Source organism: Chrysemys picta, chromosome 1, assembly GCF_011386835.1.
Source record: "Chrysemys picta bellii isolate R12L10 chromosome 1, ASM1138683v2, whole genome shotgun sequence".
Taxonomy (NCBI): domain Eukaryota; kingdom Metazoa; phylum Chordata; order Testudines; family Emydidae; genus Chrysemys; species Chrysemys picta.
Genome location: NC_088791.1, coordinates 83,849,708 through 83,876,343, shown reverse-complemented (window position 1 = coordinate 83,876,343; position 26,636 = coordinate 83,849,708). Strand labels below are relative to the sequence as shown.

The 26,636-nt window shown below is 39.9% G+C and overlaps 1 protein-coding gene across 4 annotated transcripts; it reads left to right on the top strand.

The window, feature by feature from the left end:
* The first annotated feature begins 223 nt into the window (after positions 1 to 223).
* Positions 224 to 26,149, top strand: USP44 (ubiquitin specific peptidase 44). Of its 4 annotated transcripts, none has more exons than XM_042859803.2 (6): positions 224 to 365; positions 8,241 to 9,756; positions 20,483 to 20,681; positions 21,415 to 21,493; positions 22,753 to 22,958; positions 23,428 to 26,149. In XM_042859803.2, the coding sequence occupies exons 2-6, from the start codon at positions 8,323 to 8,325 to the stop codon at positions 23,628 to 23,630; spliced, it is 2,121 nt and encodes a 706-aa protein (XP_042715737.1). In that variant the 5' UTR covers positions 224 to 365; positions 8,241 to 8,322; the 3' UTR covers positions 23,631 to 26,149. The 4 variants fall into 4 exon arrangements, with proteins under 4 accessions (XP_042715737.1, XP_008176969.1, XP_065433954.1 ...); XM_008178747.4 differs by having other exon boundaries at positions 21,385 to 21,493; XM_065577882.1 differs by lacking the exon at positions 224 to 365 and adding an exon at positions 748 to 3,133.
* Positions 26,150 to 26,636: the final 487 nt, after the last annotated feature.

Here is a 26,636-nt window from a genome sequence, read left to right as displayed (position 1 = left end):
TTCCCCAGACAGACTCCCCCCCCCACACACACACGCGGAGGACCAGACACAGGCAGGACAAGGCAACAGGCTGAACGATCCCCAAGGCCCCTCCCCACGGCGGGGGGCGCTCGCTGAGCCGGCTCCCATTGGGCGCCGCGGGGCAGGCGGAGCCCGTCGCCAGGGCCGGGCAGGCGGGGGGGCCCGGCGGGACTGGGGCCGGGCTCCCAGCGGCGCTGACGTTGTCCAGCGGCCGCGGGAGGCCGCGCAGGCGGGCGCACAAGATGGCGGCGGCTGGCGGGGACCTCGGGCGCGGAGCTCGGCTCGGCTGAGCTTCCCCACGCGGGGCGCAGGCGGCGGGCGGCAGGACCGGGCTCCCAGCCCAGGTGGGTGAGAGCAGCCCCCGGGGCCGGGCGGGGGTCACCTTCCCGGGGCACCCGTCCCGCGCTGGGGGCGAGGAGCTGGCCCGGATTTGGCGCTTCTGGAGGGACGGCGGGGTGCGAGCTTCTCCCTCCCCAGGAGAGGAGCCGCCCCCCGCGGGGGGAGCCCCTCGCCACCTGGCAGCTGTTCCTCATGGGGGCGACCCTGGCTCTGTCCACTTCCCCCCGGCCGTTGTAGGCTCGGGATAAAGTCGGTGCCGGGTGAGGTCCCGGGGGACCCGCTCCCCTCCCGGGCGCTGCAGCCCCGCGCGGGGTGGGGGGGAAGGATGCTGCTGCCGGGAGAGCTCTGCCTGCCTCTGACCTGGGGAGCCTCCCGGGACACGGCCAAGGGCTTGTTAGTAAAGCAACCCCCGCGACTTCTGTCTCTCTCGGTGCTGCGAGCTCTGGGCCGGGCGCTGCGCTCTCCCAGGGTAGCCAAATGCCAACTCGTTGCCGCGAAGGCCGGCTGCGTGCGGCGTGTGTGTGTGTGTGTGTGTGTGTGGGGGGGGGGGGTTGCACAGATTTTGTGATTATTGAAAAGTCAGGTTCATGGTAGCCGTAAAGGTGAGGCCGACACGCTGCCAGTCTCTCTAAAATAGTCCTTCCTTTTTTCCAAGGCAAAATGCACCGCGCTCGTGTAGAAGGTCCCTTTAGTTACCGAGCTTGTCTCCAAGCCGTCACGTTTCTGGGTATAATGCATTCGTGTATAGGGGGGCTTTGTGGAACAAGCAGCCAAGTGCAACCTTCAGGCCTCACACTTGAATTCTTTTGTTACGCCTGAGTAACTGACATCGTTAGGGCTGGAAACCCCTTTGCTAAGGCCCTGGATGCTGAGTTTCATTTGAGAGAGTTTCAAAAAGTACCTTTGTGGGGGAGGGACTCTCAAAGAATATTGTGAACTTGTAAATTTGCTAATGAGTCAGCCAGGAACTACAATTAAATGCAAATAAGCAAGAAACAATACAATGGTGTAAAATGGTTCACAAAGCAAATCTGTTGTTTCTGGTGAATCCTAACGTTTTCTTTATGTTCAATCTGAACAATCAATTAACAATCACTATGTTGCAAAAAGGTTTCTTCATTACTTACCTCACTGAGTGGAACCACATCACTTTTTTGATATGACACAAGAACAGTCAGTGAAATATTGCTGCTCTTGCCTCAAGTATTGTGTGTGCTAATTTGGTCTGATTGACTTTTCTTTATTATGGTAGCACGCAAAGCCCCCATCAGGACTGGGACTAGGTTCTGTAGAAACATTAAGGTACTTATCAGAATAATCACATGTGTAATTGCTGCTTTTAATTTATCATTGGAACAGTCAAGTTTGTACATCTGTTCCTATTTGCTATGAAGTGTATCCAAACTCATTAGAGACACTTCACTCTTCTGTAAAAAACAGGTTCTTGTTCTGATTTAAACACTTGTTCACCATGAAGTCTCTGTAACTGAAGTAATTTTACAACTATTTGCGAAAAGTAGGCATCTTTTGCCCACATGTCTGTAATGTTTGGCTGTTCCAGTGTCGCTGACATAATGGAGAACTACACTAGCGTTTATTCAGTTGCATCACTTCTGGAAAACAGTACAAACTTCCTAGCAGGCAAAAAACCTTAAGGATTGATAACTAGTTGCTAAATCCAGATCTGACTGGGTGCAGAATAACTAGGAAATGGGGACACCATGACCAGTGTAATAGGTTGCTTTGATGTCAATGGGAAAATGCTTCCAATAGTTTTTTTTAAATATTACTATTTAGCATAACAAAATTAAGGCTTAGGTTCTGCAAAAAGTTATGCTTGTGCATGTTTTCTGGATTTGGATAAAGTGGAAACCAGTTCAGTGAATTCTGTCAATCAGTTTAGGACCCAAAGTGTTAAAGGGACACTTAAAAAATTCATAGAGTTCACTTCCTTATGTGCTCAGTAACAGATTATTACAACTGATATTTTAAAATCTAATGTCAGTATTTTATTCTTGCATTTCACTTGGCTTGGACAAAACAAATCAATGGAGTCAGTTGTTGGTTTCACTTTCACTATGTTAGTGCTATCAGGTTCAGATTTTAGTGACTGGGGAAGTGTTTGTTTTGTTTTTTTAACTTGAATTTAAAAGACTGAGTAAAGAGTTTTTTGGCTTCAAAAAGACAATTTTTAACCAAATGTAAATTTTAGACCAAATTTGACTGCCCTTTTAATTACAAATCTTTTCATCTCTCCTAGTAGTAGGACTAAATAACATTTTAAATAGAAATTGTTTTATAATGCAAAGCTTTATTTTATCAATGTTAAAGGCAATACTTCTGAACTTTTATTAGTGAAGAAAATATGAGTCCTTGATACACTCACTTTTCTGCCAGTGAAACTCAGGGAAGAGAAGGTTCTATAGAGTTGAATTCTCCCACAAGTTTTAGCTAAACACATTTTGGTTGGCTGACTGTGTTGCCATTATCTCCTCTGTTACTTTGCTCATTCCTTCTGCTCAGTTCTAAGTGCTAATGGCAAAAGGGAGAATTTGGTCTCTGAAGTGCTGGTCAACTAATTAACATTTCTTCTTCCCCATGCACAGAGAGCTGAGTGCTGAGGGAGGACAACAGGGCAAGACACTACCCACAAGGAGATACTAAATAGCTTGGTTTTAGGGAATTTAAACTTGTAAAGTTTAATGGCACAAGTAGGCTGCTTCATCCTCCCTGCTCCAGCTACTAGAGAAGAGAGTTGCAGGCTCTAGCAGAGGTCTGTTCTGTGATTCTATTAGTCTTTCTAATCCATCTTTCCAGTTCAAGATTTTTCCCTTAGGTACTTAGTGTTTTGCCCACCCTTGAAGTGTCTTAAGTTATGTGACTTCCATTGTTTGTTTCTACTTGAGACTATTCTACAGTCTAATAGATAAAATTATAAGGAAGTGGCTCCTGATATTGTCTTCCCATTCTTGATCTCATCCCATGTGTTATCCTAAATACACCTCTACCCCGATATAACGCGACCAGATATAACGCAGCACTCCGGTGGATCAAAGCAAGTTCGATATAACGCAGTTTCACCTATAACGCAGTAAGATTTTTTGGCTCCCAAGGACAGTGTTCTGTCGGGGTAGAGGTGTAATTTAAATGCTATACAAGTATGTGTTTATTTAAAAAAAAAAAAAAACTTGCTTAGCTCCAAGCTATACGTACTATACAACACTTCCAGTCTTTCCTTATAAACAAATCCACTCAGTGCATTAACAGTTTTGTTTTTTCTTCTGAGTTCCCTCAATGCTGTACAAAAGTGTACTCTTGGCTCCTGTTTGTCTTTATGCCCATATGGCAATTTTAAAACAATGTCACCTTAAGCTTTCATAGTCCCATTCTATTAATCTACATCAGGGATCGGCAACCTTTGGCACGCAGCCCATCAGGGAAATCTGCTGGCAGGTCGGGACGGTTTATTTACCAGCAGCATCCGCAGGTTCGGCTGATTTCAGCTCCCACTGGCTGCGGTTTGCCGTTCCAGGCCAATGGGGGCTGCGGGAAGCTGTGCGGGCCAAGGGATGTGCTGGCCACCGCTTCCTCCAGCCCCCATTGGCCTGGAACGGCAAACCGTGGGCAGTGGGAGCTGCGATTGGCCGAGACTGCAGACGCTGCAGGTAAACAAACTGTTCCGACCCGCCAGAGGATTTCCCTGAAGGGCTGCGTGCCAAAGGTTGAGGATCCCTGCTCTACATATTAAAGGTTTGATCACACTGGCCTTAATTACCCAAGAAATCGCTCTGAAGTCAGTGTAACTACTTGTGCCCTCAATTCAGCATGTGCTTAACTTTAAGCAAAAATAGTCCCATTGAAGACTATTCATGAGCTTAAAGTACATACTGAAGTATCTTGCTCAATTGAGGTCTGGGTAGGAATGGCACAATTAAGCTTTAGTTATATAAAGTATTTTTAGTGAATGTTCTGGTGTTATATTTGGTAGTTATATTTATAGCAGCTGTGATAATAATCTGAACAACTCTGTTCCTCTCTAGTCTCTCTCCTGGCTTCCCAGCAGGTAGGTGAGCTAGCAGAAACAAGACAAGTTTCCAGTGACAGATTCTTTGAAATCAATGTGTTCCCATGGACCATTTTGCTTTCCAAAGGAAAATGCTATTGTCAGACTTCCCAGCCAGCTCTAATATTAAAGAGAAGAAAAAATCACTTCCCCATGTAAACGTTGTTGTCTAACCAACGTACTGTATCCTAACCAAAATCAGCAACCCCTCATTGTTCTGACCCACATCAAGGAGTCTCCAATTCCCATCAGTTCCTTCTGATTGATAAGAGCTTTGGGGGCTGTGGTGTCTGGCTGCCCAGCCAAGTGTCATTCTCAGACCAGACATAGGGAAGTCTGACCTTAAGTGTTCTTCCTCTATCCAATGGGAACACTCCCTGCTGGCTTGTGAAGCTTTGGGAAGGAGACCCGTGGGAGCATGCATGGGCATACAGCGTTCAGTAGTCTGTAAAAGCACCTGTATGTAGTACTTATTTTCAAAGCATGTATAGTAACTAATTCTTACAATATCCTTAAGTAGGTATTTTCCTTAAGTATTATTAATATTTGACCTGCTATAACTTCATAAAATAAACATAAGAATTTCATCAGTATGCAACTGATTTTTAAAATCCCTCATTTTCATACATGTATCCCATTGCATCAGGTGTGCACCCTATAGAAAAGAATAGTGGTGCATCTCTGATGATGTTTCTAGCTTTAAGGATTAAATTCTTCAGTTTGAAAATCATAATAAAAAGTTTCTTCCAAAAGTTTCTTTTAAATATTTAGACTTTACTATGCAGGTGTTATCAATAAGTTTACTTATATTTAAGATATAAATAATCTGCTTGTCAAGCAGGTAGGTTAAGTAATGAGAACAGACAGCAACTGTTATGGTTATATTTAGTTACCTAACTGCCCTGTAGCAAAATCCTGCTCTTTGGTAAATACTACAGTAATTTTATAATTAAACCAAAGAAAACTAAGCTGCTATGTGTTGTAGTTCTGTGTAAAAGCTCTTTAGGTAGAAACTCTGTAAAACAAAAACTAAATTTACTGGAAATCGTGCAGTTGCAATGTTACATATGAATGATTGCCAGCATAGTGTAAGAGTATGACTGAGTGGCAGTAGTGTTGTGTGCCATTAGTTGAACTTTATTATACAATATTGACATAAAATAAGTGCAACACACTTGGTAAAGCATGCCTTTCAGACTGGGGGGAGTAGAGGAAGAATGGGGTTAGCTGTCTTTATTATTGCACATGAAATATCTAGTCTTAGGGATATTTAACTTCCCTGTACATAGATAGTATTGACTCTAAGCACTTGTATGGAAATTAAAATGAAAATTTGTCTCAGAATTATACGTTACCAAAATATGAATACTGACTTTCAAATTTTACTATCTAATCACTAAGGTTAATGGGTTATCTTGTAGCATTTTTCATTAGATATCTCATGAGGAATTAAGGTGAACTGAATGTTTGAGTTAAATACAAAGAACTATTTCCAATCGTAAGTCACTAAGTCCTGAGAGAGAGGATGGTCAGTGATGACACTAGCTGGAGACCTGGATACAATCTCCTGCTCTGCCACAAGCATCCTGTGTGTCCTTGGGCAAGTCTCTGTCTCAGTTCCCAATCTGTAAAACGAGGAGAATACTACTTCTCTATCACCAGGGTGTTGAGAGGATAAATACATGTACAAACATTAATTGCTTTCAAATAGTCTAATTATTCTAAAATAGTCTAGCTTTCAGCAGGAGTAATAGTGTCAATATAGATGCAGACAAAATGAAGTGATTCAGCTAGTCTTCATTAGTGTCCAACAGCCCAGCAATGTCTTCAGACTCTCTGAATGTACTCTCGGGATACGCTGCTTCTGGCATGTGATCTGGTAATTATGGAATAGGTAGCCTGAATGCATTGCAACTGAAACTGTGTAGGTCAGCACTAGTACGGCTACAGGGCAAAACAAACTGAATCAGGATGATTAGCATGTGGCGGCATCAAATCATTTGTGCTTAAATCGTTTCAGCACCATTGGTTCATCTGCAGACTTTTTCTGTGGTGTTTAATTAAAAAAAAAAAAAAAAAAAAAAGCCAAACCAAATACATATGTCGTCTTATTTAGATGTTAGTGTCAAGCTTATAAACTATTCAATAGTTTTATTTTGCTAACTAAACATTAATATTTAAAGAACCATATTCACACTGTCAAATGTTAAAAAAACAAAGAGTAATGTGGCCTTGTTCAGTTAAAAATGGGTAAAGAAAAGGATTTTGTTTAGATTTTGTGTAAATAAGCTGCTTTCATAAGCAGCTGCCACTTCTTACCCCCTTCATTCACTGATGTCATTTAACATTTGCTATGATATCATAAACATTGGATTGCCTAATGGACATTAGAATGGATTGGCCTGATTAGAAATGAATTTCTGTTTGAACATACCAAAGTAATCTGCAAAAATGGAAGAAGAGTTCTTATAATTTGAGTAGGAGTCCAAATTTGTTGGGTCTATTCCAGCTCTATCATTGTTAATATCTCTGTATCTCAGTTTGATCACTTGCAAAATGTTTACCTCTGTACCTCTAGTGTGTTGTGAGGCTTTGGCCTAGCCAAAACTAGAAATTTGTACTAGCACATTCCTTTTTTGGCACAGCCTGGCATGCATCCACATTTAATGCTTGAAAAGTGCTTAGGGATTCTCAGATAAGTACACATAGATACAAGACTTAGAGAAGTTAATTTGCTGAGTGATATTAGTATCTAGCCCTTTTTGTTAGTGGCATCCTGGGCACCAGCACTTGAGTTCAAATTTAAGGTATTGACTCGCTTCTTTGTGAAGGATGGGAACAGAATAAAGGGGAGGGAAGGAGTCCTCCCATTTGTCAATCTTCTAACTTAGGGCTTGTCTGCATGCTATCTTGAACTGATTTAGTTAAACCAGTGCAAACCCCTATGTGGACAAGCTTAAAACTGGTTTAAAACTGGATATATCTATTTACAGGGACAAGCTAAAACAATACAAGCCAGATTTAAGTTCATTTAAGCATCCAGGCACAATTGCCCTTATTGGAAATCTGTTTAAAAGGACATCTTTAGTTAAACTGGTGCAACTTTATTTTTTGATCAGGACTCTACAATTAGGTTCTCATGGGACGGGACAGGAGAGGAGGTACAGTAGTCCTAAACTTGCTTATTCTGGGGGAGGTCACCAGCTAGTTATGTAATATGCCACAATGACCCTAGAAACTGAAGTCTATTTTATCTATCAAATAGAGACTAGCGAGGTCAGTGATGGTGTAAACTTCTGTTCACTATAGGCTTGTCGAAACACAGTTAGCTAAACTGGTGTTAGATGAAAGGTGCGATTCTAAACCGATATAGCTAAACTGGTATAACTTTTCTGTGTGGACATTCTTGTTAATTTAAAACTTGTCAGTTTAACTTGCCCTGTAAATTTACTAATGTAAGCTAAACCAATATATGCCAGGTTTGAACAGATAGGTGTTCATACAGAGTTACACTGGTTTAACAAAAACAATTTAGAATAACACCTTTAATTAAACCAGCGCAACAGGCTTATGTTATCAACATGCCTCAGCCTGGATACAGAAGGTACTAGTGGCATGAGTAGTTCAGTCTTCATGCCCATTCAGTCACGAACCTTTCTGCTAAAACTTGTAACAAGATTGTTGATTGTGACTCTGATTACAGAATAGTACATCAGTATCATTTAAAACTAAACCAAATAATTTTATTGCCAAGGATGTATTAACTTACTTTTGACTTACACTATATGTGAAGCTGAACTTTTTTTTTTCCCTTTAGTTTGCAGGTCAGAATGTCATGGACAGAAAATAGTTTGGATAACGTGTTTCTCTAGTATTTCTCCAGTATTTCAGTATTAATAATGGATAAGTGTAAGCACATAGGGCGACTACGGCTAGCCCAAGATCATTCCATCCTGAACCCTCAAAAATGGCATTGCGTGGACTGCAATACTACAGAATCTGTCTGGGCATGCCTTAGCTGTTCGCATGTTGCATGTGGAAGATACATTGAAGAGCATGCACTAAAGCACTTTCAGGAAAGTAGTCATTCAGTGGCATTGGAAGTGAATGAGCTGTATGTTTTCTGTTACCTTTGTGATGACTATGTTCTTAATGATAATGCAACTGGTGACTTAAAACTATTGCGAAGTACATTAAGTGCAATCAAGAGTCAAAACTATGACTGCACTACCCGTAGTGGCAGGACTTTGCGATCTATGGGTACGAGTGATGACTCTTACCTTTCACACAATGGTGCCCAAGCCTTGCTTCGAAATGAAGACCGCATGTTCACGGCTCTGTGGCACAGAAGGCGTGCATTAATGGGCAGAGTGTTCAGATCATGGTTTGAGCTAACACCTAGTGGGAAAAGGATTTTGGAAGAAGAGAGGCGCCAGGAGGAGGCAGAGGAAAGAAGGGACAAAGCTAGGAAAAGAAGACAAGAGCGAAAGCGTCAGTTGAAAGTAGAGATGGAAAAAATGCCTCCAAGGAAGAGTTCTCGTTTACAAAATCAAAATAAAATATCCTCAAAAGTATCACCCTATGTACAAAAATTACCACAAGATTTGTCCTCTCCTGCAGAGCTGAAAGTAACTTCTACCTCAGATGAAGTAAGATTGAAAAAAATTGGTGATTCTCCAATTAAGCGAAGGCCTACAGTGACTCCTGGTGTAACCGGACTGAGAAACTTGGGAAATACATGCTATATGAACTCTATTCTGCAAGTATTGAGTCATTTGCTTATTTTTCGGGAATGTTTTTTAAAGCTTGATCTGAACCAAACTCAGGAGTTGCTGGCAACAGCAGCCAATGAAAAAACAAGATCCTCTACTAAGCACCCTCCAATTACTGGTTCTGCATTTTGTGTCAATGAGACCCAAGTGAAGGTAAAAGGATCATCTTCTATTAGACGACCTAGTTTATCATCCGGACTAAGTGGAGGGGCATCAAAAAGTAGAAATATGGAGCTTATTCAGCCCAGGGAGCCAAGCTCAAAGCACATTTCTCTGTGTCATGAGCTACATACTCTGTTCCAAGTTATGTGGTCTGGCAAGTGGGCATTGGTGTCTCCTTTTGCCATGCTCCATTCTGTGTGGAGACTAATCCCAGCCTTCCGAGGTTATGCCCAACAAGATGCTCAGGAATTCCTCTGTGAACTTTTGGATAAAGTACAGCAGGAACTGGAGACAACTGGGACCAGATACCCAGCTCTCATCCCCACTTCTCAAAGGAAACTTATCAAACAGGTTCTGAATGTGGTCAACACCATTTTTCATGGACAGCTTTTAAGTCAGGTATGTCTTATGATTTAAAAAAACCCTCTTAATATTGACAAATCACTGACAGGAGACTAGGCAGTGATGTACAGTACACATTTAAGGGATTAAAGAGTTGAGGGGAAAAGAGTAGGACTACTTAGTTGAGATGGTGAATAAAAAGGGATATGAGAGGTTTATAAAATGATAGTATAAAGATGATCATTTGAGAACTCCTAATTACCCTCTCAGTGAAAGGAATTGCCTGATTTAAAAACTAAAAAGTAAACTTCAATGATAAGTTGAAATATTTTTACATCATATTAAATTGTAGAACCCACTCCTACAACATATTATTGAGACCAGGAGTTTAATCCTCTTTTTAAATCTTAAACCCTTACTATCTAGTTACTTTAGGGATATGGAATATGTAACTTATACATAAGGACATACATAGGTCAGCCACTAACTGGTGGAGTTGGTAAGAAACCTCTCTGATGGGCATATTGGTTCATAATTGTCTACTATGGAGATTTTACACTTCACTCTGCAGTGTCTGGTTGGCCACAGGTGGAGAAAGGATACTACACTAGATAAGTTCTTGGTCTGGTGAGGTATGACAATTCCTGTTTTCTTATGACTGGTGCCAATTTGGAAAATTTGTTCTATTGTAGTAAATGGGTTGAACATGCTCTGGAAACTCCTTAATACAGAGGTGATTGCAAGTATGGATTCTACACACAGGAGGGGATGCTGATTATATATAGTCCCTTCCTCTTCTCCTTCCTTCCTCCCTCCCACTCCCCCCCCCCCCCCCCCGGGTCACTGTGAGCATAGTTATATATGTGTGTAAGTACTTGTACCGGTATAGCTTAATTCCCATAAGTGAAGGTAAATAAGCTACACTATTATATGGCATCTTTATAACAGGGTTGCACTGGTATGACATCGGGTTTAAAAAAAATCACACCCTTTAAGAAAATAGTAATACTAATGCAGTACTAATACAAAAACTGAAGACCTGGCATTAGGTCTGTTACAGGAAAACATGTTCAATATATAATCATTTTTACTTGCAAGGTTGAGACTTACTTTGGATTACGAACCTCCTTGCAGGTGCCATTTGGTGGTATAATTTTCAGGGTTCTGCAGAGGGTAGACAGCAGCAAAATCTTAAACAGTACCATTACTGCCTTTTCCTGTATAAAGAAGGCCAGTGGCAAGAGAAACATTCACAGCCTCCTGCATTGGGGAAGAGAATAGCAAAATCTTTACTGAACAGGAGGTACATATGATGAAAAATCCCATCACAATGATGTAGTTTTTTATCCCCTTGGGCAGAGGGAAAAAAACGAAATGGGGCTCAAGCGAAAACTTGAATGGTGGAATTGTTTACTTCTTTGAGCATCATTACAAAATAGCTTGTTTTAATGTACTTTTGATTGAAGTCTGATCAATTCACCCTATACAAAATATATGGTTAGTAAACATGTCTGTTTATAAATGTGTACATGGACTTTGGGTTTCTACTTCTAACACATCTCTGTACTATTCCCCACTTACTAAGATTTCATGTGTCCTCAGTTAGACAAGTGCCTGACAGAGTTAGCATAACTGGATATTTGAACAGTTGAGGCTGAGAACATGAAGACAGCACATGAAAAAAGGGTGGTAACAAAGCATCACACATAGTACTAGAGATAAGCATGTACAAAGTAATTTGGAAAACGACTACTCTTCACCTTTTGTGTTTGTATATCTTGCCAAATCTCAACCAAAAAAAAAAAACCCCTCTAACCTATTTTGGTGTTTATTTCTGAACATCTGGGTTCAAAACCTGTTGTACTACCTAGCTGTCAGCCATTCAAAAAAAACAAACCAAAGTGGAACAAGACAAAGGACTTTACAGGAAAGCCAGTGTACCATGATAAATAGCCAGTTACTATTACACTCCTGCTCCTGAAGTGTGAGGTTACATCTGCCTTAGCACTTAGCTTGTAGCTTTGTATTCTGTAGTCATTTTGTTGAATTTAGTAGCAACAGAACATGCCTGGCAGTTGAGATTGCTCAACTGTCATCTAATTTAGACTTCCTAATTTCTAGGAAATTTAACAAATTTTGTGTTGCTTGAAAGTCAATTTTTAGCTTTGCCACTTTCTTTCTTTAAGCCCATATTAATTAAATGTTTAATATTTGATAGCTGGGGAGAGGTGAGATATAGACCACCTTTTGGGGATTTTAACATTTAACTAATGAGTTTTAGGAGCTTTCAAAGCAGCTTGTCACTTCAGTAAAAGAAATTCTAAAATATATTGGTCTTGGTGTACTGCAAAGGTTGTTGTGAGTTGTTGACCATAAACTAGCAGTTGCTACAGAGGACATGGTGTAGAAAGCCCCTAGTAGTAAGGGAACTGCAGCTCCAACACAGTTGAACCAGCTTCAAGGAGAAAGATTGTATCTTGTGTGGTGGTAAAACATGAACTAGCCCTAGCATCCTTGGGTTTGGAGGTATCCTTAGATTTGAGTGGACTCACTGATCCCCATTCCTCTTCCACATGAAACCTTCAGTACGAGAATCGTCCAATTCCATCCCAGATGGAACCAAGTTTCTGGAGCTGACGGTGGTGTCCTCCAAGGAAAGGGTCTAATTGTGAGAACCCGTTGTCTTCTGCTGTTCCGCAACCACAGAATTTGGTGGCAGAATCTAAGCTTTCCTTTTAGAAAAAACAAAAACACCTAGTCTTCTGGTGTGAAAGGGTCAAAAGCAAATTGATATATTGTTTGTAAAACCATCTAAACAATAGCTCTAAGATATGTGAACTGAAACAGTCATCTGAATTGGGGTTTCAATTCTGAAACCTAATTATAAATCAAATTTCAAAAGTAATCTTCCACACTAGAGGACCTTTTGATAGTGTCAGAACACGTTTGTGAGTTCTATCGTTTTAACTGAAGGAATGTGTGAAGAGGTATACTTGACTCTCTCTGAAAGTGATCCCTTATCCAAAATTAATAATTGAAACTCCATTGCTATTAACAAACTGTTAAGTCTAACTAAAAATCCCTTATCCTCTCAATTGCTCCACTTTCACTCTTGATTCTTGTTACATTTCACCAATTTACCAGTGATGGTGGTCTCCCAATCTAGGTGGGACATTAATTTCTAATGTAAGAAACATGCCGAAAAAAGCCATGCTGAAACTTTTATGCTTATAAGGAGGCCTGAAAAAGGGCACAAACCTATTTCCCCCTCCCCCCCCCCATTTGCAAATCACCTTTAAAGGACGTGTGACCACTTCCCACAAGAAAATGAATGTTGCTAAGTATGACTGGGTGAACTGGCACATGTTACAAAACAATTAAATGTTAAATCTTACCTAATGCTTCTAAGTAATTCTGAATTGTGAAATCTGATTTTATAACTGAAAGTTAAATCAGAGAAATACAGCAAGTTTAAAATTATTTGTGATAAGCACTTTTTTAAGTACAGGAAAAATAATTATATATAAATCTGCTCCAAATGAGAAATATCATAACCTTAAAAGAGGCTGTTTTGTGAGTATTCCACTGCATTTGAATTTCAGAGACCTTATGCGAAGCTTTTCACTTGACATCCTAGTACAACAAGAGGAAGATGTATATCCTTTGGCTCCTCTTACAACAAAATTGTAATTGAGTGCCTTTTTTCTTAAGCCAAATTTACCAATATTTATCATTGATTAAAAAGTTATTTTAGAATTCAATGAAAAACTAATTGTAGCTAGTATTACTTTGCTTCTGCTAGATCTGTGTTTCACTTACCAAATATGATACCAGCAGGAATTAGAACTTTAGATGTCTCTGTATGGAAATTCATTTTTAAAAATGAGAAACTTCAGTGTAGGTTTTCATGTTTATTATGGTAGTGCCTAAGGACCAATCATGAATGGGGCTCCATTGTTATGTGCTGTACAAATAGAGAGTAGTAAACAGTCTGTGCCCCCAAAGAGTTTACAATCTAAATAGACACGAAAGGAGTATAACACACACGCAGCGTGAACAATGTTGAAATGTTTTAAGTACCGTGCTATGAATTTAAGGGGAGAACTTTGCAGGAGGGAGGGAGGATGGCTAGCATACAGTCTTGCCTATGGAAATCAGGGTTTTATGATAACCTGGATTGGATATGTCATGTCACAAAATAGCAGGACTTGAGATAGACAGCAAGAGTGTTTATGCTCATAATATATTAGTCTGTACCACTCCACACATTAATTTCTACCTCTTGGTGTGAGTGAGTCTGTGGGCTTTTTTTAGGGGACGGGGTGTCTACCGATTCTCAAAAATATCTCCTGTCAACTTTCCAGCTAGGTGTATTTCTCCATTAGGTGACATTTAACTTAATCTATAAATAGTAATTGAATCACGGCTGCTTGCTACTTCTGTGGAGTTTGCTTGTTTGCTAGCAGCATGCAGCTGGGGAAGCAGACAACAATCCACCTTGCAACCTTTTTTTAAAAAAGTTAATTTAATGTGTGAAAGATGCAGGTGTGAGATCCCTGCAGCCATGTTCTGAATGAACTGAACAAGTTCAGCATGGGCAGCAATAGGGCAGGATTCTGTACACTGGCTGATCTCCGGCAGTCTTTTCCTCCTCCCATTCCCCCAAAACAAAACGTTGTAGCCCCATCAAAGATTACTCTTATTTTTTTTATATTTAAAGTTTGCGTAGTCACCTGTGTGCTCTCATAGCATTAAACCCAACAATGAAAGCAAAGAGGAGGAGTGACTGTGTTGCTGTGAAGGAGACCAGGACATCCACCGTCAAGCTCTGTCCTTCTTCTTGTCTGTTGCACAGAGCAGGGGGAAATGGATCTTTGATCAACTTGTCCCACAGCAGTGTGGTAACAGCTTGCTTTCCTCTACTATAGCTAGATTTAATGGTATTCTTGAGGTGGCTGCCTGTCAGAATAAGGCTGCTTTTCTAAGGGGCTGCCATATTCATCTTGAATCTAGTGGCCGAATCTGGCGATTTCATGTCAGTACATTCTACACATTAAAATTCATTTATGTGGAAAAGGATTGCAAGGCCAATTGTCTGCTTTCCACAAGCAAACTCCTCAGACATAGCAAGCAGCCTTTGATTCAGTTGCCACTCTGTGGGCTGGTCCCCACTTAGTCCGGACTTCGGACTAAGGTACGCAAATTCAGCTACGTTAATAACGTAGCTGAATTCGAAGTACCTTAGTCCGGACTTACCGTGGTCCAGACGCTTCCGGAAGTCTCCCCCCGTCGACGCTGCGTACTCCTCTTGGAGAGCTGGAGTACCGGTGCCGATTGTGGGCACTTCCGGGATCGATTTATCGCGTCTTAACCAGACGCGATAAATCGATCACAGAATATCGATTGCGTGCCTCCGGACCAGCCGGTAAGTGAAGACTAGGCCTAGATGTCATCTCTGCCTCATCACTTTTTTCAGACTGGTCTTCATCTCCTCATAGGTAAAGTGACTTTTTTTTTCCAGCCACTCATAAATAACCAATTGTATGTAATATCCTTGTTTTGAGATATGATTGAATGTTCAGGATGGAGCCACTGCAACAGGAATTCCTAGACTACGTAACAGGGAAACATTATGTCACGTGCTCACTTTGCCTGACATTCACTAAACTGTAATCTCACTTGTCACTCTGGATTGGCTATCCATGTATGTAAATTAATGTAAAAACTGTAACAAACATTTTCTACAATACATCTTTGTTAATTTTTCCTTACTATATTCTAGTTATATATTTTAAAAGTCAAAACTCTTAATAGTGTAATAAAACATGACACACTGCTGCCACTAACCAAACCTTTACCTTAGGGGTTCTCAAACTGGGGGTTGGGACCCCTCAGGGGGTTGCGAGCTGTCAACCTCCACCCCAAACCCCGCTTGCCTCCAGCATTTATAATGGTGTTTAAATATATAAAAAAGTGTGTTTAGTTTATTGGGGGGGTCGCACTCAGAGGCTTGCTGTGTGAAAGGGGTCACCAGTAAAAAAAGTTTGAGCCCCACCGCCTTACCTGGAGTAAAATCTCATGCCCTTTGCTATCATGCATACTCATCACCTACATTATAAAATTATACTATTTTTCTCAATAAAATATCCAGATATACTGCTGAGCTATATCAGAAAGAGGTAAATATACTTGTCAGATGTTACTCTATTTCTTCAGTTTTTAAACTCCCCCACAGTGATTAACTTAGTTACAACACCATTGCATGTAATTACGTTGGTCCCAGGATATTAGAGACACAAGGTGGATGAGGTAATATCTTTTATTGGACTAACTTCTGTTGGCGAGAGATAAGCTTTTGACCTTACTCAGAGCTGAAAAGTCAAGCCTGGGAGCTTAAATTGATAACTTTGTTAGACATTAAAAATCATGGACTGAATAGACACTGGATTTATGGCTTATTGCAACAATCTGTAACCCACCAACAGCCCTTTGGGCCCCGTGTGTTCTCTCTTCCCCCCCCCCCCCCACTCCCCCCTCGACAGGAGTGGAGGGATGTTAAGGGGCCACTTCACCTTGAATGGTCCCTCGAAATATGGATTAACTAGCTATGCTAAACAATCTGTTCACATTTTGTATTTAGCAGTGACACTTCAGGTCAGTTTTCCAGAGCTGAAGAGCTCTGTGTGAGCTCCAAACGTTGTCTCTCTCTCCAATAGAAGTTGGTCCAATAAATCTATTACCTCACCCACCTTGTCTTTCTAACTTAATTATACACTCTTCAGTAAACTACATACTGTTGAAAAACTGTTACTCACTGGCTGTGCATTTGTGCCATATATTTGCACTCTAACACATGAAACCTACACAGGAGAAAAAAAAATAATCTTGTCATTGGTATATTGTGGAGCTATGTTAACTCCACAGTTAAGGTTCTGATCCTACAAATTGATCTGTACAAGTGAACCCTTATGCTTACGTGATGTCCCATTGAAGTCAGTGCGGCTCTGCATCAGTACAGGAACTGGCCTGCACGGATCAGATTCACTCAGTTTATATGAAGAGCCTATGGAATGAAGAACTGCTTACATACAAGGACTTTGAATAGAAAGGTTTCTACACAGAATGTCTCACTCAGCCAGGTTGCTTCAGTTGAACTGTGCTTCTGCTGGGTCAGGATTGGTACTAGAACAACAGTACAGGACTCATTGTCTTCTGCAGAACAACTTAAAAACTGGGCACAGATGGACGGGAAAACATGCTGAATTTAAAACTCCAAAACTTGCAAAAATTGCTTGCATTCTTACTCTTATTTGTGCATCTCATCCAGAGCCCGCAACTTTACCTTGTGCATTCATTTTCAGTAAATCCTTCAAGTAATACATCAATTAAATAAGCATTTACTCCAACAAACACCAGTTTGTACAGCAGAAATTTATTAGTCTATATTTATGCTGTAATTATGCTCAAAGACAAAAATAATCACCTAAACTGTGGTCAGGGCTAGACTCTGATTCCTTTTTCATTCTGAATTACTGATAGTTTATGGCTTTAGACCAGGGGGTTCTCTCAACAACATTTTTGGTGACCTCAGAATGCGGCCACCACCTCTTGCTTATGTCCACTCTGACAAATTTTCCTAAAATACTTCAACTTCAAGAAAAACAAATAAATATGCACATATACATGTCCAAATCATTGTAATTTATTTATGTAGGGTTTTTTTGCAGACTCAATAATAAAAATAATGGACAATTGTATTTTGGTGTCCCCAGTCCCTGCTGTCTCCCCTGGCCCTCCATCATCTTCCTGGGCTCACCATCACCCTCCTGGGCCTGCTGCCTCCCCCACGCCCATTGCCCCGAGTTCCCTTCCGTAGCCTTGCACCCCAGGCTCACGCTGCTCCTTGGCTCTTGATCATCGCCTGGCTGAAATCCAGAGCCGGATCCCTGTGGGGGTGGAAGGGAGACTGAAGCCTGCCCCTGAAGTCCCATGGCTGCTGGGTGGGGGAGGGGAGTGCTGAAGCCCACCCCCCAGAGCCCCTTGGTGCTGCAGGGAGGGATTGCTGCTTTTCCCCCTCCCCCATCTCTGCCCAGGAGGCTGTCATGGCTGCAGGAAAATCCCCTTGTGGCTGCATTTGAGAAATGCTGCTTTAGACATTGGCAGACTTTGGCATTTATGTAGTGTATAGCTGAATGAGCTCCAGCCAGAGTAATTTAAAATGTAAATTTCCTCACTCTCCATGCCACAAAGAATAAAATTTCTTTTCTAAGAACAAAATGGTTATGGGTTTTTTGGACATTAAAGCTGCTGGGAACCTTCTATGCTCTACACTATGCACCAAAAAAAAAAAAAAATCAAATACACGTGAGCTGGCTAACACATAGCTCAGCCACTTATTACTGGATACTAGTACATGTTTTGTATTTGCTCTAAAGAATGCTACACATGAAATAGCTGATTTCAGGAGGAATGGCAGTGTTTCAAGTTATAGTGCCCTTTAATATGCATTTTTGTTTTAGTATTTTAAAACCCGTGTTCCCTAAAAAATAAGTTTGAAAATATGCAGCAGTGCAGCAAAGATTAAGCTTATGCTCAACTGTGTGAAAGGACGTACTGAACAAAAATGGCCCCCAACACAGTAATGGTCTTTGACAAACCTTTTTCAGGGTTTTGTTTGTTTTGTTTTGTTTTATTAACCACCAGTGTGTGGTACTAACGGTAAAGTTGTGTCTGTTCAATTGTGAGCAAATTATCTCCTATAGAGTTCTGCTGGAAGACTTATTTTGAAAAATAGTTCTAATATTTGTCCTTTTTCATACACAATGAGGCTGTGTTGTGTTCTGGGAACGAGATAAAGATAGCAAGGCAAAAACAACACAAGAGGCTCAGGAAGTGAGGGAATTGCAACCTGCATTACAGGCAAAATGACCCCTGTAGGGCTGCAAATGGTTGTGTTAGATTTAAAGAGTCAGATACTAGTAGAGCATATTGGGATGATTGTGAGCCAAGCCATCATGAAAAAAGGAGCTTTTGGGCACATGGGCTGAATTTCCACATTTCTGAAGGTCAGTGATGTAGATCAGTCTGCGATTTCTAGAACTGGAGCATACGGTGCTGTTTGAGTTTTTTTGTCTATGATATCATGTTGATATAATAAATATTCAGATCCCTCAGTTGTTTCTGTGATTGATGTTTATCACCATATTTTCATGTTAGTTATAGATTATGGAAACAACCAAATAGGAAGGATGTATTTATGTGGATAATAAATAATTGAACTAATCAACGACTGTTTTGGCTTTTAGTTATAGTTTCAGTTACAGACCTCAACATGTTTTCAAGTGTGTGGAACATGTAAATTGCATGTCACTGGAGCAAAATATTATGTTCTGAGTCTGTAAATCTACATTTACAGAACATATTCTGTTTAAATTCCATAAACTGCATAATTTGGGGACAATGTTGACCATTATATCACAATAGGGTTGTGTCCTGTATTGGAAGTAGTGTCAAAGCTATCCATATGGGTCCACCTAACAGTCAGGATTTACTCCATTGATTTCTCCAAAATATTTAGCCTCCACAAAACGATGATAGGTTTAGAGCTGCTGTAGTTAGAGATTTCTGAATATTTATAAATATTGAGAGGTTTTTCCCCAGGTGGTTATTAGTCTGATTATTTGGAAGGTTCTTACATATTAAGTGTAAATATTCCTGTGAGTGGGTTACTTGTACTTTAACCATGTGGAAAACCAAGAGGTAGGGATACCTCTTGGTAAAACTAGAAAATGTGGAAGATTTATTTCCAGATGTGCCTTTTTGGCCTTTATTGAGGGTGTGAAACAAACCTATTAGTTGACCCTTTTTTGGTGTTAGAGTGTCCTGAATTATATCTGTTGTATTCCAAATGCAGTCTTGCTACTGCTTCAGGCCCAGATCCTCCAAACTGATCCACAGGGAATCCACTTGCATGCTGCATATGGAAGGATTATAGAGAAGGACTCTGATGCTGCATGATATAGTACCTCTCCAAATGCAGCTCAAATTGGCATTAGCTTTTCTGACTGTATTGCAAGCCTATATGTAATTTGTCTGTTATATTATTCTAGTTCTTTTTAAAAAATCAACAGCTTTTTAGGACCCTTCCTTTCCATTAAATATCTATCAAGTGCATTATATTTTCCTTGATGCCTTATCTTCCATTTTCCCAGGCAAATTCTCATTTCAGTTCACTATATTTTTATTATTGCTAATCTATCTTAGTGGCTGTCCTTTTTCCTTTAGTGTGACAGGTGAAAGGAAAAAAAAAATCTTTTACCTGTTAAATTGAAGAAGCATGTCTACCAATCCCAGCCTTCCCTGCAAGACTTCCAAAATAAGAAGAATGTGATTTAAATAAAAAAAACTATTTTCCTTTCAATAAAACTATATATTAATATATAATTCATGTTAGTTATTGCTTTGTAAATATTTGTCTAGAAAGAAATCTCAGGGACTGTTCTTCCTTCTCTTGAGCAATCCCAGACAGATCATTTTGAAACTACTTCTAGTTCACAGAAGAGAAAGATATCAAACACCTTAGTGTAATACAGTGGTGGACATGCTGCTTCAGAGAAGAGAAGTTAACAGGTAATTTTTTTGTTTCTAGTTAAAATATTTCTTCTACTGTATACATTTGCATCTGTGATCCGAATTCACATACTGTTCTCAGAGCTACATTAAGACACGTGTAGAGAAGCAGGTTTTTGGATGTTAGAGACTAACTTAATATTTTGCTTAACAGGTTACATGTCTTGCGTGTGACAATAAATCAAATACTATAGAATCGTTCTGGGATCTGTCGCTGGAATTTCCTGAGAGGTATCATTGCAATGGGAAGGAGATGACTTCTCAGTATCCATGCCTGCTGACAGAAATGTTGGCCAAGTTTACAGAGACGGAAGCTTTAGAAGGAAAGATATATGCGTGTGATCAGTGCAACAGTGAGTAAAGGCAGTATGTACTCATGCATATGTTCTCCACATAAAATATAAATTAATATAGGCATTAAAAGTGTAAGAAAAGGAAAACAGCAATTAAAAGGAAAGCAAGACAAATTTTTAAAAAATCTGTCATAAGTAAAGCATAAGACTGTTTCTTTAATTGTGAAAGGAAATAGTATAGAAAAATCGCTCTTCTAATTAAGTGCATCAAAAGTAGGCTTGAAAGTGGGTTTAGGAGTTCAGATTAGGTCATCATACCAACTACTGTTTTTCATTAGAAGGTAGTCTCCAAGAAGAGATGAAAGAAACCTGTTGAAATAAGTCTTGACACTTTATTAAATTAACAGACTGTCCGCATTTGCTCCTGATGAAAATAGCTGAAGTATTTGTATATTTTCCAACATTCAGATGAATAATCCAGATAAAAATAGAGGCAAAAAAGAGGCATTTTGCATGCCCAATAATCATAAAATAATCCTTGCCAAATGGATTCCAAATGCTTTCTTATTAAACTGACAATATAGTCATATATTCAGTAGTCCTTGTTACATTATCTAAATACTCTAAATCATGGGGTCAGTAAATCTTAAAATGAAACAAGCATATTTGACAATGAATTTTCAAGCTGTATTCAAGGGTTTTTTTTGTTAGTGGTAGTTTTTTTAAATTTAGCACTTATTTCATTGTGTGTGTTTGGTCACAGCAAAACGTAGGAAATTTTCTTCCAAACCAGTTATACTTACAGAAGCCCAGAAACAGCTTATGGTGTGTCGACTACCTCAAGTTCTGAGACTACACCTTAAACGGTTCAGGTAAGCAGTGCTATAAGCAACTTAGAAATGTTGCAAACTCTCTTTGAATAGTATATTCCTCCTTGTTCCAGTAGTCACTAATTCTCTGGGCTCATTCAGTGGGTGAACAAAATCAGTTTTTGAGAAATCCCTCTAAATTGTCTTCCTTGAGAATACCCACAAGCTCAATAGTATAAGGAAAAACAATTTCTGGAAACCCATTTCTTCCTGGTAAATAAAATATTGTTAGAATGCATCTCACAGGCAGAGAAGTGAGATTTTTATTCCTGCTACTTCCCAATAACAGAAGTCGGGAGAATTAAAAACCTATCCTGAATCTTGAACACTTATGTAGTTTGAGACAAAAGAATCAATTTTCTCTATTTGAAAAAGAGACTTTTGTGGATACCTGTATGTACAGAGAAAAAAATCTGTCTCATGAAGTATCTCTGCTATCTTGAGAAAACAACAGCCTACAGTTCATTGTTTTGAGTTGTGGACAAACAGTACCATGCGACTTTACTAAATATGTTGAGAGATCATAGCAACCAACTTTATTTAAAATAGAGGATTGCGTTAGTGACTAGTGCACGGTCTGAGGTTTGCATGCAACCCACCAGGGTGATTGTATAACCTGCAGCTTTACTAGCATTTTTTAACCCCCCCTATCTAAATCTGGTAACGTGTGCTAACATGAGCAGCCAGGGAGAAGAGACTGCACCTGTACGTGATCTTAGTCCAGCCAGAGGGACAGAGTGACTCCTGAATGAGGGGATAAATGAGAGTGGGAACCAGCCCCTGGGGTGATCTGTTTTCACTATTAATGTATAGAGTCAAATCTGTAATAAAGAAGTCTCTGCAGCTTCTGCATCATTCTTGTGATTTTAAATATTTTTTGATAATTATATCCAGTGTCTTTTCAGCTTGGATGACTAGTGAGCACGCGAGAGCAGGCAAATGTGAGGAGGAATATTTTGGAGGCTGAGAGCAGCAGATAGTGTAGGTGAAAAGCCATATATAAAAGATTTTTCCCTATGAACGTTGACATGTAGGGGAAGTGAAAGAGGAGATTAGTTAAGGGGGAGCTTTTGAGGGATATAAATTAGCAAACATTTAGTACAGAAGCACTAGCAGGTCAGACGGTTCAGTAGCTCAGAATTCTAACAGTGCAGAATTTATATGTGCATAGATTCACTGAAATAAACTATTAAACTATCTTCAGAAAACACCAATCAACTGAATAATATTCACATTTTCTTTTAATTTTTATATTTTTCCAGGTGGTCAGGACGCAATCATCGTGAGAAGATTGGAGTACATGTTAGCTTTGATCAGATATTAAATATGGAGCCTTATTGCTGCCGGGAATCCCTAAAGTCCCTCTTACCTGATTGCTTTATCTATGACTTGTCTGCTGTGATTATGCATCATGGGAAAGGATTCGGTTCAGGGCACTACACTGCCTACTGCTATAATTCAGAAGGAGGTATGGACAAGCAATTTAAATTAGAAATGTTGTTTTTGTTACCCAGAAGCTGCACTTCTGGTTCCTTAGCTGAATCAATGTAGCCACAAACAGGATCCTTACTTTCTTAAAATAAAATGGACCAAGATTTTACTAACCAGACTAACCAGTGCCGAAAGAATTATAACAATATAGGTGGTCAATAAAATTAAAGCTAATAGTTTCAATTTATGAGCATTTTTTTTCCTGATGATTAGACAAATATAATCAGGTTGGTGTATACAGCAGAAACATTCCTTATAAAATGTGAGATAGACAATTGTTTCTCTGTAAAACTAAGTGTTTATTCACCCAAAATGAAAAGACAAAATTAGTGAATGTTTGTGGTTGTGTGTTTTTAACAAACGGTAGCAGACACTTGTCACCTGTAAAGTACAAGTATTTTACATAAATATTTTGGTTATTTTACAATGGTCTTACTTCATTTTAGGATTCTGGGCACACTGCAATGATTCCATACTCAACATATGCACTATGGAAGAAGTATGCAAGGCTCAAGCCTACATCTTGTTTTACAGCCAGCGAGTTACTCAGGCAAACAGACACTGTAGAATATCATTTCCGAGCTCACCATCTGAAAACCAGCAGCGTACTGAATTTGTCGACTGTTCAAGTGAAAACAGTAGCAGCTAATCCAAAGCCAATTTACTGTGTACAGTAAAAGTTTGACTTGTCAACTTATGCGTATTTTTAAAGAGAAAATGCAAGTATAAATTGTATTTTTTTACTTGTGAATCAATTGTACATTATGTTTATACACTTTTGTATTAGCTAAAGTAAGCACTCTTAAGTGTTAGTATAAATTTATATTGATAGTAGGTAACTTTCAAAGTACCTAGAATTGTTTTACAACTTTTTAAAAAAAATTTCCCTTTTGAATTTTTAATTCTTACCTCAGGCTGTTTTTCAGCTGTTTATATTTTGATAATCTGATTTGGTTTAGAAAAAAATATTCTCAATGGACAGCTGATGTCTGTATAATTTTTGTTAACTTTCTACATGTGTAAAATTTTATAGTATAATTTTATAGCATATATTGATTCTGTCTGTGGGAATCAGTCTTATTCTTCACAGAATATGAAGGTGCACTAACAAAGAAAGCATCTATTAAATGTCAAGTAATAACAGAACTTTTCTTCATTGGGGTAGGGATTTTTTTCCTGGATGTCCTTCAAGTGATAGATAAGAAGCTAGGCTCAGATCTACAAAACTGCTACTGAACCCTGCCCATGTTTCAGCCTTTGAACATGCATACAGGTGTGTCCATGGGCTGCCTAAGCCCCAGAGCAATTCACAAACTAAGAATGAGGGGCATTTGGCTGCCTAAATTGCATGGTCAGAGGCTACCTACCAGATTCAAAAATGGGAGGGGGAGAGAGAGGGAAGAAAGGAGAGAAGGTGGTAGTGCCCACCTTATAACTTGTAACCTAGGGGTTAGAGCACTTGTGAGATGGGAGAGACCCCGGCTCAGTCCTCTGTTCTGCCTGAGGAGGAGAAGGGATGTGAACAGGAGTTTCCTACCTTCCAACTGCTCTAACCACAGAGCTGTGGGATTATGTGATGGAGCCGCTCCCTTATTCTCTCCTGTTATTGTTCCACTACGTGTAAATAAGGAAAGAATGACTGGAGCAGGAGGACTGGACTGGACCCACAGTCTCCCAGCTCGATGCCCTAACTCCTGGTCTACAACCTCATTCCCATTCTCAGTGGCTGATCCAGCCAATGATTGTTCCACTGTGGATAAATATTGGCAGAGAGGGAGGGAATTGAACTTGGGTTGCTCACATCCCAGACAAACGCCCTAACCACCTAAAACTTTAAGGTAGCTACCACCAGCAGCAGCGGTTTTGTGTGGAGGGAGGCAGGCACCTAACTCATTTCCCTCAAGAAGTTGCTTAGGCACCTAAGCCAGCTGCCTCCAGGCAGCAAGTTCCCCTTTGTGGATTGCAAAGCAGTGCCTATCTAAGAGGAGAGGTGCTTAGTATACACCCACCTGGTCAGCAGCTCCCAGGGACTAGCTCCCTATCTACCCTGCTGGCTTTTGTGGATCTGTGTTGTGACTTTCTCGGTACCTAACCCTTAGGCATTGTAATGCTCAGCATTGCCACAGCCAAGTGCCTTTGTGGCTCCCACCCTTAGTCACTGTTTTCCCGCAGTGGTGCCGATGGAGCTATACTGAAAGGAAAAAAATATATAGTGTTTTATTTGTGAAGTGTCCAGAGGAAAACAATAGTATATGTGCTTAGTTACATGTCAGTGTATTAGTGATAGAAAAATTTAATAGAACAGAAATGATGGCTAGGAGATAAAACATGAAGGTTACCTATTTTACATGCACCCTTTTACAAGTGAGATGCTAACCTAAAGTTTTAATTGGGTTGCTAAACTATGGGGGAAATTCCTTAGTTACCAAAAAGATTTATCTTGCCAAACAGTGTACAAAGATACTGAAAAAAGTGAGCCTAGTTCCTTGGAAAGGTAGCAGTCCTTCAGTAATCTCTAGCACACATTAATAAAGCACCATAATTAACTAAGCAAAACAGGTTGCATAAAACACAACTAGAGAATATTTAAATGTGGATGTGCTGTAGGAGCTACACCTGCCATACTTACTCCTCCATTATTTCTAAACTAGTATTAACAGAGAATTCACCTCTTCCTCATTGCCTAAAAAACAGAACATTTCCCCACCAATTGTAGCTAATGCCAAAATTGTAATGATTAGTTTAAGTTGGTGTGAAGTATTTTTTTCATAAAAACGTATGCAGATTACCTCAGCTCTTGGAAAATTATACCTCAATAAAACACTGTGTGGACTAACATTTTTTACTAGGGTTAGTTCCTTATCTCTTTGATTGATATTCTAACATGTTGCTATTATAAAATAGTTCTTTATCTTCAAAAACCATACAAAACATGTAGAAAGTTACTCTTTATTACAATATCTTGAATATGAATCTATAGATTAGGCCCTAGTGCAATATTTCATGTTTTTTCACTCTATAGTCCCTTATCTGGAAACAGTTAACTGCTTACAAGTTTTACACTGATCTTTCAGGGGCTACAGCTGATACTTTTGATGTAAGAGTTTTATATTGCTATTTACCACTGAAGTAACTGAGCATCTTCCACATAAAATTGATTGTCATGGAGTCTTTGGTTCTCCTGCCTATTGGTGTTGAGCTTTCCCCCCCCCATTTGAGAGCTTTGGGCTTTTAGATATTTCCTCTAAATATCAGAGGCAGTTTGGGGAATGGTCAAGAGCTGTGGATATCTATCTACCAGGTCTCTGCCTGTTATGGTGCAAACAAAATGGCAGTTTAGCACTTAATAGGTTTTAGGGTTTGGTGTTATTTTGGGGGATCCCAGCAAGCAAGAATCTCTCCTCCCCTTTTTATGGGAGGGGAGCCACAGTCAGAGCTCTGTGCCACAAACAGAACCAACCACCTCTCAATCTCCCTCTGTGCTCCACACCCCCATAAAATCAGGTAGGCCAAATGGCTCTTGGCTTTTTTGCTTGCTCTATCTTTAAGACAACCTTAAAAGGAATTCTGCCACAACCTACAGACCAATATTTTGCCAGAAGAAAAGCCTCACTGGAGCCTACACAAATGAGCCCCAATAGAGAAACTTCAGGTT